This window comes from Papio anubis, chromosome 16 (assembly GCF_008728515.1).
Source record: "Papio anubis isolate 15944 chromosome 16, Panubis1.0, whole genome shotgun sequence".
NCBI classification, from domain to species: Eukaryota; Metazoa; Chordata; class Mammalia; order Primates; family Cercopithecidae; genus Papio; species Papio anubis.
The window spans coordinates 43,690,680-43,705,270 of NC_044991.1; the positions used below are offsets into that span (position 1 = coordinate 43,690,680).

At 36.1% G+C, this 14,591-nt stretch overlaps 1 protein-coding gene across 3 annotated transcripts in view; it reads right to left on the reverse strand.

Moving 5' to 3' along the window:
* MACROD2 (mono-ADP ribosylhydrolase 2) overlaps positions 1 to 14,591 on the reverse strand; it is a 2,100,238-nt gene that overhangs the window by 1,369,142 nt on the left and 716,505 nt on the right. For all 3 annotated transcript variants that reach the window (XM_021921837.2, XM_003905088.5, XM_009216566.4), the window contains exon 5: positions 7,058 to 7,174. In XM_021921837.2, coding sequence (XP_021777529.2) covers positions 7,058 to 7,174 — 117 coding nt within the window. The remainder of the gene's footprint in view (positions 1 to 7,057; positions 7,175 to 14,591) is intronic.

The following is a 14,591-nucleotide window of genomic DNA, read 5'->3' on the forward strand; positions in this document are numbered from 1 at the left end:
GGTTTCTGAATCAGTAGGTGTGGGGTGGGGCATGAAAATTTTTATCTAACAAATTCCCAGGTGATGCTGCTGCTCCAGACACCACGTTTTGAGAGCCACTGCTCTGGTTTTTAGAATATTTCTGCCCTTATTTCCACATTCATCATGAGGATCACTAAGGAGATTAAATGCATGAAACTGCTTAATATAAATGAAAAGGGTGGCAATTACGGAGAAATAGATTCAAATAAAACCTGAATTCCTTAAGCACTTAAGGAAAATGAGCCAATCAGAGTTGATTTTAGGAGGAACAATCCCATCTTCAAAAGGAAGATGATTTCATGATCTTCAAAAGTAGCTTTTCTCTTTGTGTAATATAAGTCATTTAATTATGGAAGGGGCTCATGAGGGCCCTCAGGTCTTCATCAAAGGCTGGCAGAGTCATACTCCTAGCAGCATGCCCACTCCACCGCTTTCACAATCAGACACCTGCTGGGAGAGCCCATGATGGCTGAAATCAGGTCACCCTTTGCAAAGGACTAACTCAGAACCATCTTATGAATTTCCTGCTCTAGAAACTGCATTTCCTGTGGACTACAGGCTCCTTTTCAGCACATTAGCTAACACCACCGGAAGAAACAAGGAACAAAGGTTTGCTTCCTAATACTCTGGTGGTTTAAACTTACTCTCCCTTCAGAGACTTGACTTATTCACTTCCCAGATCTGGCCCTATTGGGAAAAATCACCATATTTTTCTAGGCATTCTTTTCAAGGTGGCCTTATTATCTGAAAGATTTGAAAGGTTTCAGATCATCCTCCCAAGGTAATGTTCTCTTGAGGCAACAGAAGCAAGGATGTCCCAAGGAATAGAGGGTAGGTATTTTAGTCTCACCTTTATCAATTTTGATCTGAATAAGTAACATCACATTTAATAAAATTCAATACTTAGTCTCTCTGAATCTCACCTTTCTTACTTTATAAAAAGTGAAGACTGGCCGGGCATTGTGGCTTGTGGCTCATGCCTGTAACCCCAGCACTTTGGGAGGCCGAGGCGGGTGGATCACCTGAGGTTAGGAGTTTGAGAACAGCCTGGCCAACACAGCAAAACTCCGTCTCTGGTAAAAATACAAAAATTAGACGGGCATCATGGTGTATGCCTGTAATCCCAGCTACTCGGGAGGCTGAGGCAGGAGAATCGCTTGAACCCGGAAGGCGGAGGTTCTCCTCAGCCGAGATCTTACCATTGCGCTCCAAACTGGGCGACAGAGCGGGAATCCCTCTGTCTCGTGGGGCAAAAAAAAAGAAAGAAAGAAAAAAGAAAGAAAACTGCCACAGACCAGGGGCTGACAAACTTTTTCCGCAGAGGTCGGATAGTAAATACTTCAGGCTCTGTGGCCATAAAATCCCTGTAGCAACAACTCAACTCTGCCACATGAGAGCAGCCATAGACAATATGTAAACAAATGGCCCCAACTATGTTCTAATAAAGCTTTATTTATAAAAAGAGGCAGCAGGACTGGCTAACACCTAACAGAGACTCCTTTCACAGCTCAGGGATCCTTGGCCACCATGATGCCTCTAATATGGATTTAGTTTGTTAATGGGAGCAACAGATTTATTTTCCCTGTACCTGTATTTCTCTGTGTTGGAAGAAAATATTACTTGTCATGTCACCTCCTCATAGGAATTTCAAAAGGACTGATGAGCTAGTGTTTCAAAGTACTATGATTTCTTGATAAAGGGCAGAAGAGAAGTACTAATTATTATCAACAATATATTTTAAGCTACTATCATCTGATTATTATTGCACCTGGGAATAGAATGTGAATTCTGGTTCATACCACTCATTCAAACATATTATGGTACAGTCTCTCACCTTAGAATTTCCCTTCAAATGATTAATGAAAACCTTGAGTTAGTCAATATTACCCCCTGATGCCTTCCAAAGATTAAATAAAAGAAATAAAAGAAACAGATTCCACCATTTCATTTACACAAGTTTAATATTTTTCCATTTATCTTTGATGACTATTCAGCCCTGAAGCCTAAAAATGAAGCATTCTAAAGAAATAAAATAGACATGTGAGCTATGCTGAAAACCATCAAATAAGGGTGATATGGTTTCTTTATTTTTATTTATTTTTTTCCTCCTTAGGAGAAACTCCATTAAGAGTAAATTTTGGAGACAGGAGACTTTGGAGTGTATATATATTAAAATACATTTTTTAAAAACACAGTGGATAATTGACACTGATTTCATAATTTCTTAAGAATATTAGCATAATTTTTCCTTATATTCCTACTACCAATTATCAACCAAGTTTGACACTTCCAGTAACTAATTCATTTGCTAGATATTTCTCTAGTACCTGTGATATACAAGGTACTCTGTTATAAAGGTGGAAAGTTTGCATATCTAACAATAAAAGGTAGCATGTGACAAGTGCCCTCAGTACGTTAACATGCAGTATTCTGGAGTGTGAAGAAAAAAGAAGGCATTTTTAGCTGAGGTGACAAGAGAAGACTTGTTTCATGGCAGAAGTGATATTTGAACTGAGTCTGGAAGACAAGTGAAAGGAGCAAAGAAAGAGCATCTCTAGCCCATATTCTGGTAGACAGAAACAGATAAGAAACAAAAGAAATAAGTAAATGAGCAATACATTAGAAAAATGCAGAAAGAAGACTCTCCGCCCATATTCTGGTAGACAGAAACAGATTAAGAAACAAAAGAAATAAGTAAATGATATATTTGAAGATTTAATTTACAGGTAAGCAATTATAAATTTAAAAACTGAGGCAATTATAAATAGGTTGGTTAGGGTGACATCTGATGTTACATTTGAACAAGAGTTTGAGGTAGGTAAGGAACAAGCCATGTAGGTATCTAGAAGAATAGAACTCCAGCAGAGGGAATGCCAGTGCAAAGGCTTTGAGGACCAGGTTCACACAAAGCAGCCTGTGTGAGTTGGGGAAGCACAGAAGGAGATGATGTAGAGAAGTAAATGTCACATCATGTAAAGTCTTGTAGACAATTTTAAGGACTCTGGATTTAAGAAAGTTAATTTACTAGAAATGTGCAGAATAATTGCAGAAGGAAAAGTATTAGAAGTGGAGGCAACAGTGTTTTTAAAAAATTATTTTTCAAGTGAAAAAGTCCTGAAATAATTCACTCATTTGATCCTTCATTTATTCACATTAATTCAGCACATATTTAGGAGACACTATGATTGATATTGACATCGGAACTGACTCAGGTAGACAAATCTTGCCCATGTGAAGCTGACTACCTGGTGGAATGATGATAGCATGAATAGAAATGTCCCATATGTCAATAAGCTTCTAAAAATCTATAAAAATTTAAATTGTATTATGAATTCAAAAAATATCTAATATTGTAGAGAAGATTCCCAAAAGATCCAATTACATAAACAATCCTCCGTCTACTTTCTAAGTCATTTCCTTACCAATAGGCTTCAATGAAAAATTGACCAATATTCTTTCTACCCTTAAGATTTCTTTTGAAAAGAATGATTGGATATTCTTAACGTCAAAAAGAAATCATTCAAAACATCCAAGCAGTGAAAAGTAAACTAAATATCTGGGGCTTATCATTCTGCCAATCATGATGAGTCACAGAACACAGAATACAAGCATAATTAATTCAAATACAACCATTTATGAATAGATTAATTTAGCAAGCATAAAAGAGGCAAAAACCAGTTCAAAATTATCAAGTTTGTCTGTAACCCAGACAATAGCATTTTCCAAACAAATTGCTGATGCATGAAGATATTATCACTTGTGGCTGGATGACTGGCTTTAGTACCCCTATAATGATAAACCCGCTGTCTTGGAGGACAGATAGGAACTAGTCTCTGCTGTCAAACTGTCATGGAATTATTAAATATGGAGAGGAAAAATGACCCAAACAGTATGTAATGAGCTCCCTTTTCATTCTCACTACAAAAGCACATCTGTGGATTGTTAATGACTCTGAAATGGATAAACCAAATTGATGAGAAAGAAAAACAACTCTCAGGGATAGGGAAAGGGAAAATCAACACACACAATGTTTATAAAACATAATTTTAAATATAAGGGCTTGTGAAAGTACTGTGAAATACTATAAAGTGGCATAAAAATGTAAGCTATTAGTACTCATTTTCATATTGCTTTCCTTGCTTTCCTTTATGCTTTTAATATAAATCATTAATCTTTTAAATATATAGGAAGAAACAAGACCTAGTCACAAATATTCCATGTTTATGACTTTTATAAGGTGGCACTGCAATGCCTGTCTGGTAATTTCTATTCTATTGGATGAGTTTTTACTAAACATGCCCTGTGGGCTGCATGCAGTGACTTGAGTATGTGTTGGCTCTCAGGATCTCAACTCTCATGGATTCTGTAGCTAGTCCTGCCAACTGACTCGTCATTTCTAGCTTCACTGTCCCAAAAGATCCCCTTGCCCCAGGATGCCCATGAAAGCTACACTTCAGTTCAACGTGATGACTCAAGCATTGGAATCCTTCAAGCACAGGTATTGACTTATTGATCTTTGTTCCTCAGTGCCTGGTATTGTGCAAGTCTTCAATAACCTTAAAATAAGATGAATGGCATTCAAAGGAAACAGAATAACTTATTCAGAGGGATGTCAAACAGATACAAGCACATTTAAAAAATTATCACAGTATGAACCCATACACTAGAGCCACCATTTTATTTGGGAGTATTTAATGATTCTGAGTATATTGTTCTTTAGAAAGTTCAGATTTGGAGAAATTTGATTTGTGTTTTAATACACAAAAAAGAAAACAGTGAATCAATAGGAGACTTGGAATACTGCTTGGTTTAAGGACAAATACAAGTCTGAAAACAGTCAATAATCTTGCCATTATTATAGCAGTCGACAACCTTGCTTCTTCTCAGGGCGGTATAAGTTAGGTAAATTATGAATGTAGCAAGGTATTAGAAAGGAAAAGAATCAACATTTTAAAAAATAGCACTATATAATTCTGGAGAGGGAAATCACCGTTAATACACAGATCATGACCTCTGAGTTACAAAGAGAACTGCTCTAAACACCATTCTACACAAAGGGTTTGTTTGACACAAATACATATTCCAAGTAGTAGTGAAGAGCCATTTGGCACATGATTTGACTATTTCACACTAGGTAAAGACACTAACAAGAAAAATAAATGAAAAGTCATTAGAGAAAAAATTAAACAGCATATATAGTTGATATACAATCATGCTTTGCTTACCAACAGGAGTATGGTCTGAGAAATGACTCCTTAGGTGATTTCATCGTTATGCAATCATAGGGTACACTTACACAAACCTAGATGGTATAGCCTACTACACACCTAGACTATATGATACAGCCTATGGCTCCCAGGCTACAAACCTGTACAACATGTTACATACTGAATACTGGAAATAATTGTAACACAATGGTAAGTATGTAAACATAGCTAAACATAGAAAAGGCTCAGTAAAAATATAGTACAGGTTGAATCCCTAATCCAAGTTTTGAAATTCAAAATGCTCCAAAATCTAAAACTTTGTGTGCCAACATGATGTCACAAGTGGAAAATTCCACACCTTATCTCATGTGACAGGCCACAGCCAAAACACAATAAAAACTTTGTTTCATGCACAAAATTATTTAAAATATTGTATAATATTATGCTCATGTTACGTGTATAAGGTATATATAAAACATAAATGAATTTTGTGCTTAGACTTGGGCCCCATCTCCAAATTACGTCATTTTGTACATGCAAATATTTCAAAATCTGAAAAAAAGATCTAAAATCCAAATCATGTCTGGTCTCAAGCATTTGGGGTAAGGGATACTCAATCTGTATTATAATCTTATAGGACCACTGTCATATATGTGTTCCATCATTTACCAAAGCATCACTATGCAGTACATGAAAGTACTTTCACTGAAGCCATTATGAACAATATAGGATGCAATATTATATTGATAAAGAAAAATACTGTTTTAATATATTAGTATTTACTACAAGTCCTCAAATTTAAACATACCTTTACAGTAATCTTTAAAATATAACATGCTATTCTCCATTCACACACATCCACAGGAAATTCACTGTTAGACAACCTGTCTATATACAACCCATAGTATCCTATAGGTTGTATTATAAATTTCCATTCATGTTTTCTCCAGTGCTAAAATAAAAACCAAAACCAGCTTCACTTTTACATAAAATGTATTCACAGATCTCAGCAGTATCATAAGAAGTGGGTGAATGCGATAATCGACAAATTGGCATCTCAGTTTCCAGGTCAATGCACACCTGAATGATGCAATTAAACCCTCTACCTCCATCCTCAGGCCCTGAAGATTATGGGATAAAAAAGCTATGACATTGACCAGCTTCTCTCTAAGTATTTTATCCCATACCATGCCACCCAGTTGGTTGAATGACTAAGCAACAAGGTCAATCAAATGCAATACTTCTCTCTATTAAAATATAATGGAAATTTTGACCATTCCACATTCAAAGAGCAAATACATTCTCACACTGACAACCAGATTTCGTTGGCTTTTCCTGAAAGCAAAGTGTGACAGATGCCTTGGCTGTAATTGCCAATCAGCCTTTACATGGCAGCTGAAAACACAATACATCACTTTGATCTCCTTTGCTCTAAACACATCCACAATCAAGAAACCTGAACAAGGAATAAGAAATTGGCATCATTTCCAGGAGCTGTCACTCTGTGGCACTTAAATGCTATAATGTATATTTTGCTCATATTTTTATTTCCCTTTCAGAGACACTCTGTCAAAGATTTGAACAGTTAAACATCGTATGTGCATATATACATATATATATATTATATACACTATGTATATAATATATATATATTTGAATATATTTGGAGACATATTTGGAAAGCATGTTTTTATTACCATGTACAAAATCTGAACTCAAGCACATTTAATTAAGTACCACCACTGCCATTTCCTTTTCCATTTATACACTGGATTAAAACAAGACGTCTCATCTGATTTTGAAACAGTATTCAAAACAGTTGTACTCACATTTTGCAGGCAGGTCATAGCCACATGTGATTTTTGCATGTCCAGTATCACAGCCATTCAGGTTACGACATTCAGCTAGCAAACAGGGGCCAGCTGCTCTATGAATACAGCCATCCACTAAGGGAGAAAGAAGAAAGTTAGCTTATATTTGGCATTTGTAAATAAATGTAAAGCTCAAGATGGGAAGAGGAAAAGAACTCAATTTGTTCTTCCCGTAAATAACCATAGCCCATGGAAGAAAACCCAGGGTGTTCAATGTTTCAAACACTAGCTTATCTCTGTGTGTGTGTGTGTGTGTGTGTGTATGTGTGTGTGTGTTTATGTAGTGAACAGAAGTAGAAGGGTTATAGAAGTTGTGTGCTAAACAACAGGTTCTCTGGGGTGGGAGAATCCTTGATACGGAGCATATTCCCATTTCAATGGTATAATTCCTTTCCCCATATCCAATTTTAAGCTATTAACTTGATGTCACTGAACACAGGGTTGAGAAGAAATGCTCACAATTGTCTCTCCCTCCCAAGCTGTTATGTGTTGCCTCTAACACACCACAGGTTAGAGAAGAAAAAAGGTCAGGAAGAAACCTAGAAAGGTACTCTGAAACATTTGTGCTCACCTCAAAACTGAAGGAATAGAATTAAAGCTACCAAAATCAAAACTAAACCTTTGAGCAACTTCTCGCTGCAACAGAATGACACAAATATGACTGTGTTTCTGCAGGGTGTCTGACTGGGTGCTGCGCAAAGGTAGATTCGGTCTTGCTTAACACCCATAAGACCACCCCTTACTCTCCCTTGGCGGGGCCTGAAGCAGAACTTCTGTGCTGCTCTGACTCTGACAGAGGGGCAGGCTTTATGCCCGTGACCAGCTTCAGGTCTCATCAGCGCTCTGGCTTTACATCTGGGACCCTTTCACATTGAGGCATCACAAATTACCTTTTGAGAGCACAAATTTGATGTCACTGGAAATTAAAGCTCTCTGTGTGTGAGCGCACAGGTGGAAGGGTACAAGACTAAAAGATCACAGACACATAAATTAGGAAACTGAGAATTTGGGGTTTTGGTTGTTATTGAACGGGCCCCTTGGACAGAAAAAAAAAAAAGCAAGACTGTAAAATAAAGGCAAAGAGAGAGTAATAGTAACTGGGATGTGAAAATAGAATATTAGAAGTCTGAAGACTTCTCCTTCTCTCCACAGTTCGTAACACCATGTAATTGATCTTTGCTCTTTATTATTATTATCATTATTATTATTTTAGAGGAAGCTGGATATGGGACAGGCTATTGGCACTAAGGGAAATATAGACAACCTGGACTTGTCTAATGTCCAGGTTGACTTCTGCTGCCACTGCATGGCAGGGAGGCATCACTTTTGGCCTCGCAAGTGTCATAGGGAAAGAAGATTATCTGGGCTTTATTACTTCACCACTTGCACGTCACCAAAGTTTGACAATGAACCTCATCCTCAAAGACACTCACAACAAAATTAATTCACTCCACACTACACTACACTGCATATTTCACAAAATCTAGGTTGAAATCCAGACTTTAACATTTACCAGATATAGGATGCTCCAACCACTGGTTTTCTTGTAAGTCCTTGTCAATAATGGTAGTATCTCACATAGTTACAAAGTTGTGCATTAAATTTGAATAATTTTGTGCATGGAAGGCATTCAGCAAAGTGTCTAGTACAGTGTTACGTGTCCTCTTGGTGGTAGTTATCTTAAGTACTCTAAATCAAAATTTCGTGTAAATTTTGAAATAATTCTTCTTTATTTAAAAAGAAGAAATATAGAGCAGCAAGAAAAACCACTCTTTTCTCACTGTTTATGCACACATGCTGAAACATAAAATTTTTTCCCTTACAAAGAAACATTAATATATTGTTAAAATTCTTTCAATTAGCAGTTTTACTTTTTAAATTTATTACATGAAATTGTTAACACAAGTTCAAAAATATGTACACAAGGATGTCACAGTTGTTTACAATAGTGAAAATTGGATCTACTCAGATGTCCACCAACAGGAGCTGGTTAAATAAATAAAAGCCCATCAATGCCATAAACTGTATAAAAGCACTTAAAATGAATAGACCAGCTATAGGTAAACAGAGTCCTTCACATGAAAAGATTTCTCAGTGAAAATGCCAGGTTTAGAAAAGTATATATAGTATGGTTACCATTTTGTTTACAACATTATACACACAGACATATACATATATATATGTACTGAATATACATATATATGGGTATATATGTAATGTAATGTATATATGTAATGTGTGTATATATATATTCAGTACACACACATATATGTACTGAAAATACATGCACCTTTGGTGATATGATTATGAGATGGGAAACAGAGGGTGAGATTACTGTATAGGGAAAAAAATATATCCTAATTTCTTTATATATGAAAATTTTTTACAAGAGCTTAAAGAAAAGTATTTTAAAGAAAACGGTTTTTTCTTGGCAAAGAGATAATTAGTTACTTTGAAACAGATAATGAAAATGTAATTTTCTAGTATACTTAATCATATGCTGTCAAATATTATCTGCATTATTTAGATTGCACCTTAATGCAGTTTGCAGATATCTAATTCTCAAAATTTTCATGATTATCCCAGTATTCCTGACTGCATTCAGGCAATGAAAGTCTGGCTGAAGAGCTATTTAATAATAATGAATACAGCTTAAATGTACCGGATGCATCAATGTGCTGGGCACTGCGCTGAGGACAACCTTATAAGGTAAATACTAATTTTATCATCTCCATTTCATAGGATCTTAGAAGAGGTTAGTAACTTGCCTACATTCACAAAGTACTCACAATGTGATTCAAAATCCTAGATTTGTCTGATGCTGCAACCATGCTCTTAACCATTATAAATCACTGTCTTCTCAATTCCTGCATGTGGCATATCGAAGCACTATATATTACATTACTTTTAAATTCCCATCCATTGTATTTATGATTTATAATGTACACACAATCAAATGTACAGATTTTAAGTATGCAGCTTTGACAAGTTTTAACAACTGTGTGCGTTTATGTAACCATGATGCTAATAAAGATACAAAACCTTTCCATCAACCCAAAAAGCTACCTTGTGCCCTTTCCATTCAGTTTCCTCTCCCCTCACCCAGAGGGAGTTCCTGTTCTGACTTTGACCACCAGAACTGTTTTACCTGCTATATAACTTCAAATTTTATATACAGATAGAGAGACTGCCTTCTTTCACATCACATATTAAATATTTCTGAGATTCATCTGTGTTGTATCTATTTAGACTTCATTCCTTTTTATTTCTAATACTCCATTGTTGACTATGCCATAATTTCTTTATCCATCCATCTGTGAATAGACATTAGATTTCTAGTTTTTAGCTATTATAAATCAATCTGCATACTTGTATAAACCATCTTGTAGCTATATGTTTTCATTTCCATTGGACAAATATCATTGAGTGAAATTACTAGGTAAGTATATATTTATTTTATAAAGAACATAACAGTTTTCCCGAGTGATTACCATGTTACACATAACCCCAGCAATGTGGCAGAGTTCAAATTTTGGCAATCCCTTGGTGTTGTCGGCCTTTTTAATGCTGGTAATTCTAATGACTATAAAGGAGTATTCAATGCACATTTCCCTGATAATTAATGAGGTTAGATATCTTGCCAAATGTATATTGGCCATTCATAGATCTTATTTTTGGAAGTGTCTGCTCATGTCTTTTGCTAATTTTTGTTGTCTTTTCATTACTGAGTTTTGATAAATCTGTTATTAATTCCATTCCAACTTTTAAAATTTCAAATATTTCATTTTTTTTTCTTAAAATTTCCATTTGGTTCTTCTTCTTACTGTTTTCCTATGACTCCTGAAATTTCCCATCTCCCCACCCATTCTATTTATCTAGTCACGTAAATTCCTTAACAGATTTGACATAGTTATTTTAATGTCCCTATGTGCCAATTCCATTATCTAGGTCAGCTATGGATCTGTTTGTATTGACTCATTTTTCATTTGACTCTGGGATACATTTTCTTATTTCTTTGCATGTCTAGTAAATTACTGATGGCATATTGAAACTTGTGTATAATATATGGTAGAGGCTTTAGATTCTATTATCTTCTATTATCTTAGAAGATTCTATTGTCTTAGAAGTTTGTTCTAGCAGGCAGGTAAAATACTGTCAGGTAATATGGAAGGTGGGTCTATTTCAGTTTTTCCTTTAGTTCTACGATAAATCTCTTAGTCCCAGGATGTAGTCTTTACTCCTATCACATGGCCCTTCTGGAGTTTCAATGGAAAACCCAAGATGTTAGCCAAGCCCCCTCTAACTTGGGGAGAACTAAAATTCCAAATTCTGCAGACACACAGTTAAGAAGCTGCTGAATGATTTGTTCAGTTATTTACACCTTCTAGCTTTCATTTTCTTCCTAGGCTTCTTAGACTCTTTCTCTGCATATGTATAGACTCAACCAAGGATTAAAGAGGGATTTATTTGTAGATTTTGGGCTCCTTCATCTGTGACTCTCTCCTTTCTGGCATCTCCTCCTCAATTCCTATTCTGACAATCCTGAATTCAGTCCTGTGGTTTCCCATGTCAATAAACTATTGCTTTCTATTTCAGCCCTCTCAGCCATTTACCACATGAGTTAAGGAGGACCCTCAGGGTCCAAGTCACATGATCTCTTAAATGTAGAACTCACTTAGTGTGGTCCCCTTATTTCACAAATAGAATCCCTTTTAGTTTCAGCCTACTTTTAGTTACTTGCTAGTGCCAATAAACAATTTCTGTTTTTTAATATTTTGTCAAGAATTTAGAATTACTATTGGTACAAAGGTCATCTGATACATGTTAGTCTGTCATTATAGAACAGTGGAACTATATACCACATTTTCAATTAGTTAAAACATGATCTCCTATTATTTCAGAGCTATATTTGTGGCCCTTGAAAAGAAAAAGTGTGTGGGAGAAAAGGGCAATGATAATATTAATTGTATCAATTCTATGCTCAAAAGTATGTCTTTGAAAGGCAAAAAGGTAATATCCCTATATGTACAAACTCAATATAAGAGTTTAAAATTCTCTAATATATTGTCAATTCTGTTGCTAGACTTATATTTCTAAAATGTGAGTCTGATCTTAACTACTTCCCAAAGTCATGTTTGTTGTTCTTCAAAACTTACATTGTAAAATACTAATTCCAAATTACGGTATTTAGACCCTTCATAAATGTTGTTCCAACTTATCCTCACAACTCTCACATCATCCTACACTTTCTCCCTTCACATCCTCTGATTTGGCCACACCCATGACCCTGCTATTCTCTAAAGGCACCATGACTTCCTTTGCAAGGTAGCCTCTACCCAGGCTTTCTATTCCCTCCCCTTTTCTGCCTAGCAAGGTCTTTCCAATTTTTCAATTTCTAGTTCAAATGTTTTCTCTTTTAAGAAACCATTCACAAGTGGACAAAATAAACGTCTCTTTATGTTCCCATAATATTCTGGTTTGTACCCTTATTGTCATATTTATAAACTGTGTTATAGTTATTACATAAACACAACAGAATGCTTATATGCTAAAAGTCTGTTTTCCTCCTTAGTCTCAGTTCCTTGAAGAAACAGGAGGTGGCTTATTCTTTTGTATATCCCCATCTATCTTAATAAATGACTCTGTAACTGCTTAATACAGTTGATTTTGATTCATTTAAATTTGGGAAGAAAAGTAATACAGCTTTTTTTTTTTTTTCTTCTGACAATACTGAGGAAATGGTTAGGTCACTCAAATCCAAGGAATTAGAAAGTAAAAAGTAAAGTCAAATACACAGCCAGTGTTGTCATCACAAATCTGGTGATGAGGTTCTATATTAGAAGTGTTATAATTCATTGAATCTGAAAGTTCACCCCCTTCTCCACTCAGGTCTAGTGCAATCTGCAGAAAACCTTGCCTTTTGGTTTCACGAGGGGTCAGAATAAAAAGACAGCAGGCTGAATAGTGGCAAGATGTGGAATATAACACAGTAGCACTTCTCACATCCACCCTGGGGAGGCAGATGCGGAGGAGACTCATGGTTTGCACTCGGGCTGACATAGATCATCTAAACCTAATCACCACTAAAAAAGAAAAGAAAAGCACCCAAGATCAGAATTCTAAAAGAGGAAAAAAAAAAAAAAAAGTGGAATACAATCTTCTAGAAAGCAATAGGACCATCTATGCTTCTTATCATACCAAAAATATATATCCTATAGGAAAAAAGACAATTAAGCTCCATGAGTAAGTAGAACAACAATATATAGAATTTTTCAAGACCACTGTGGCTAGACTGCTGTTTGTTCACCAAAGCCCATTCGGTTTTCTTCCTGGGCTACATTGGCAAGACAGTACTTCCCAACCACTCTTGTAATTTTACGGGGTTGTGAGACTGAGTTCTGTTTAAAGAGTATGAGTAAAAGTGATATAATGATTTCTACATCCAGTCCATAAAAATCCTGCACAAGGTCCTCCACATGACCTTGCATTGTCTGCAGGCTGAATGCAGGGGCTCAGGCAGGACACCAATGACCCAGGAGATGGTGCAGCAACCAGACAAAAAGTGCCTGAGTCCCTAAATGACTGCGTGGAACAGAGCTCCACTCCCACTTCCCATACTAGACTGTGAATCAGGTGATAAACCTTTATTATGTAGAACCACTACAATTTGGGGATGTTTGCAACACCAGTTTGCCTTAACGAATACATTCATTTCTGTTGTAAATATCATGATGGCAATTTTTGTTCCGCTGAATCACTGTTATTTTTTTAAACTTGTGCTCATTCCTCTAGGTATGTCTCAGAGTCCTTAATCATGCTGGAATCTGAAGACTTGGTGAGTACCCAAAGCCAAGCTCTACTACTCATTCAAATAGTTGTTCTCCTCCTTAGTGACTGAAACCAGACTAACAGAAGATTAAAGCAGAGACTTATTAAAGACTGCCTGTGGTAAGGTCAGCTAGTATTTGGGTGAACACTGAGGTCACTCACAGGGCTGCTCTTCGACAGGACTGAGGGGAGTCTAGCTGCAGCTCCTTCTAAAGGCTAGGCTTTCTGCTTTACTGACATACCTGTCATTTACCATCCTGACAAGAAGGCCAAAATGCTTGCAGGCAGATGGTTAACTAAGGCAAGGACTTTGACTCCCTGACATATTTTCTCCAATTATCTAGCAAAGGCTAAATTCAGAGGACTTCAGTCTATTAATTAGGCCATCTTGGTTAGCTTTCCTTAGACTATAGGGTAAAGAATTCCACTGTCTGAGAGTGGGATAGAAAGATAAGTTTCAGTTATGCTTGAGGGGAATTGTTGTCACTTTTGTTCATATTACCTTGGGGCTTAGAGTTTGAAGATGTTATAGAATAGTCTTATTCCACTGTTTAGATAGCTAAAATAAAGGCAAAAGAAATAGGGCATGAAACCACCTCAATTTTTTTTTTTTTAACTTAAGATTTATTTTGCCCCAGAGAGTCCAATCTGCCTCTCTGGCATT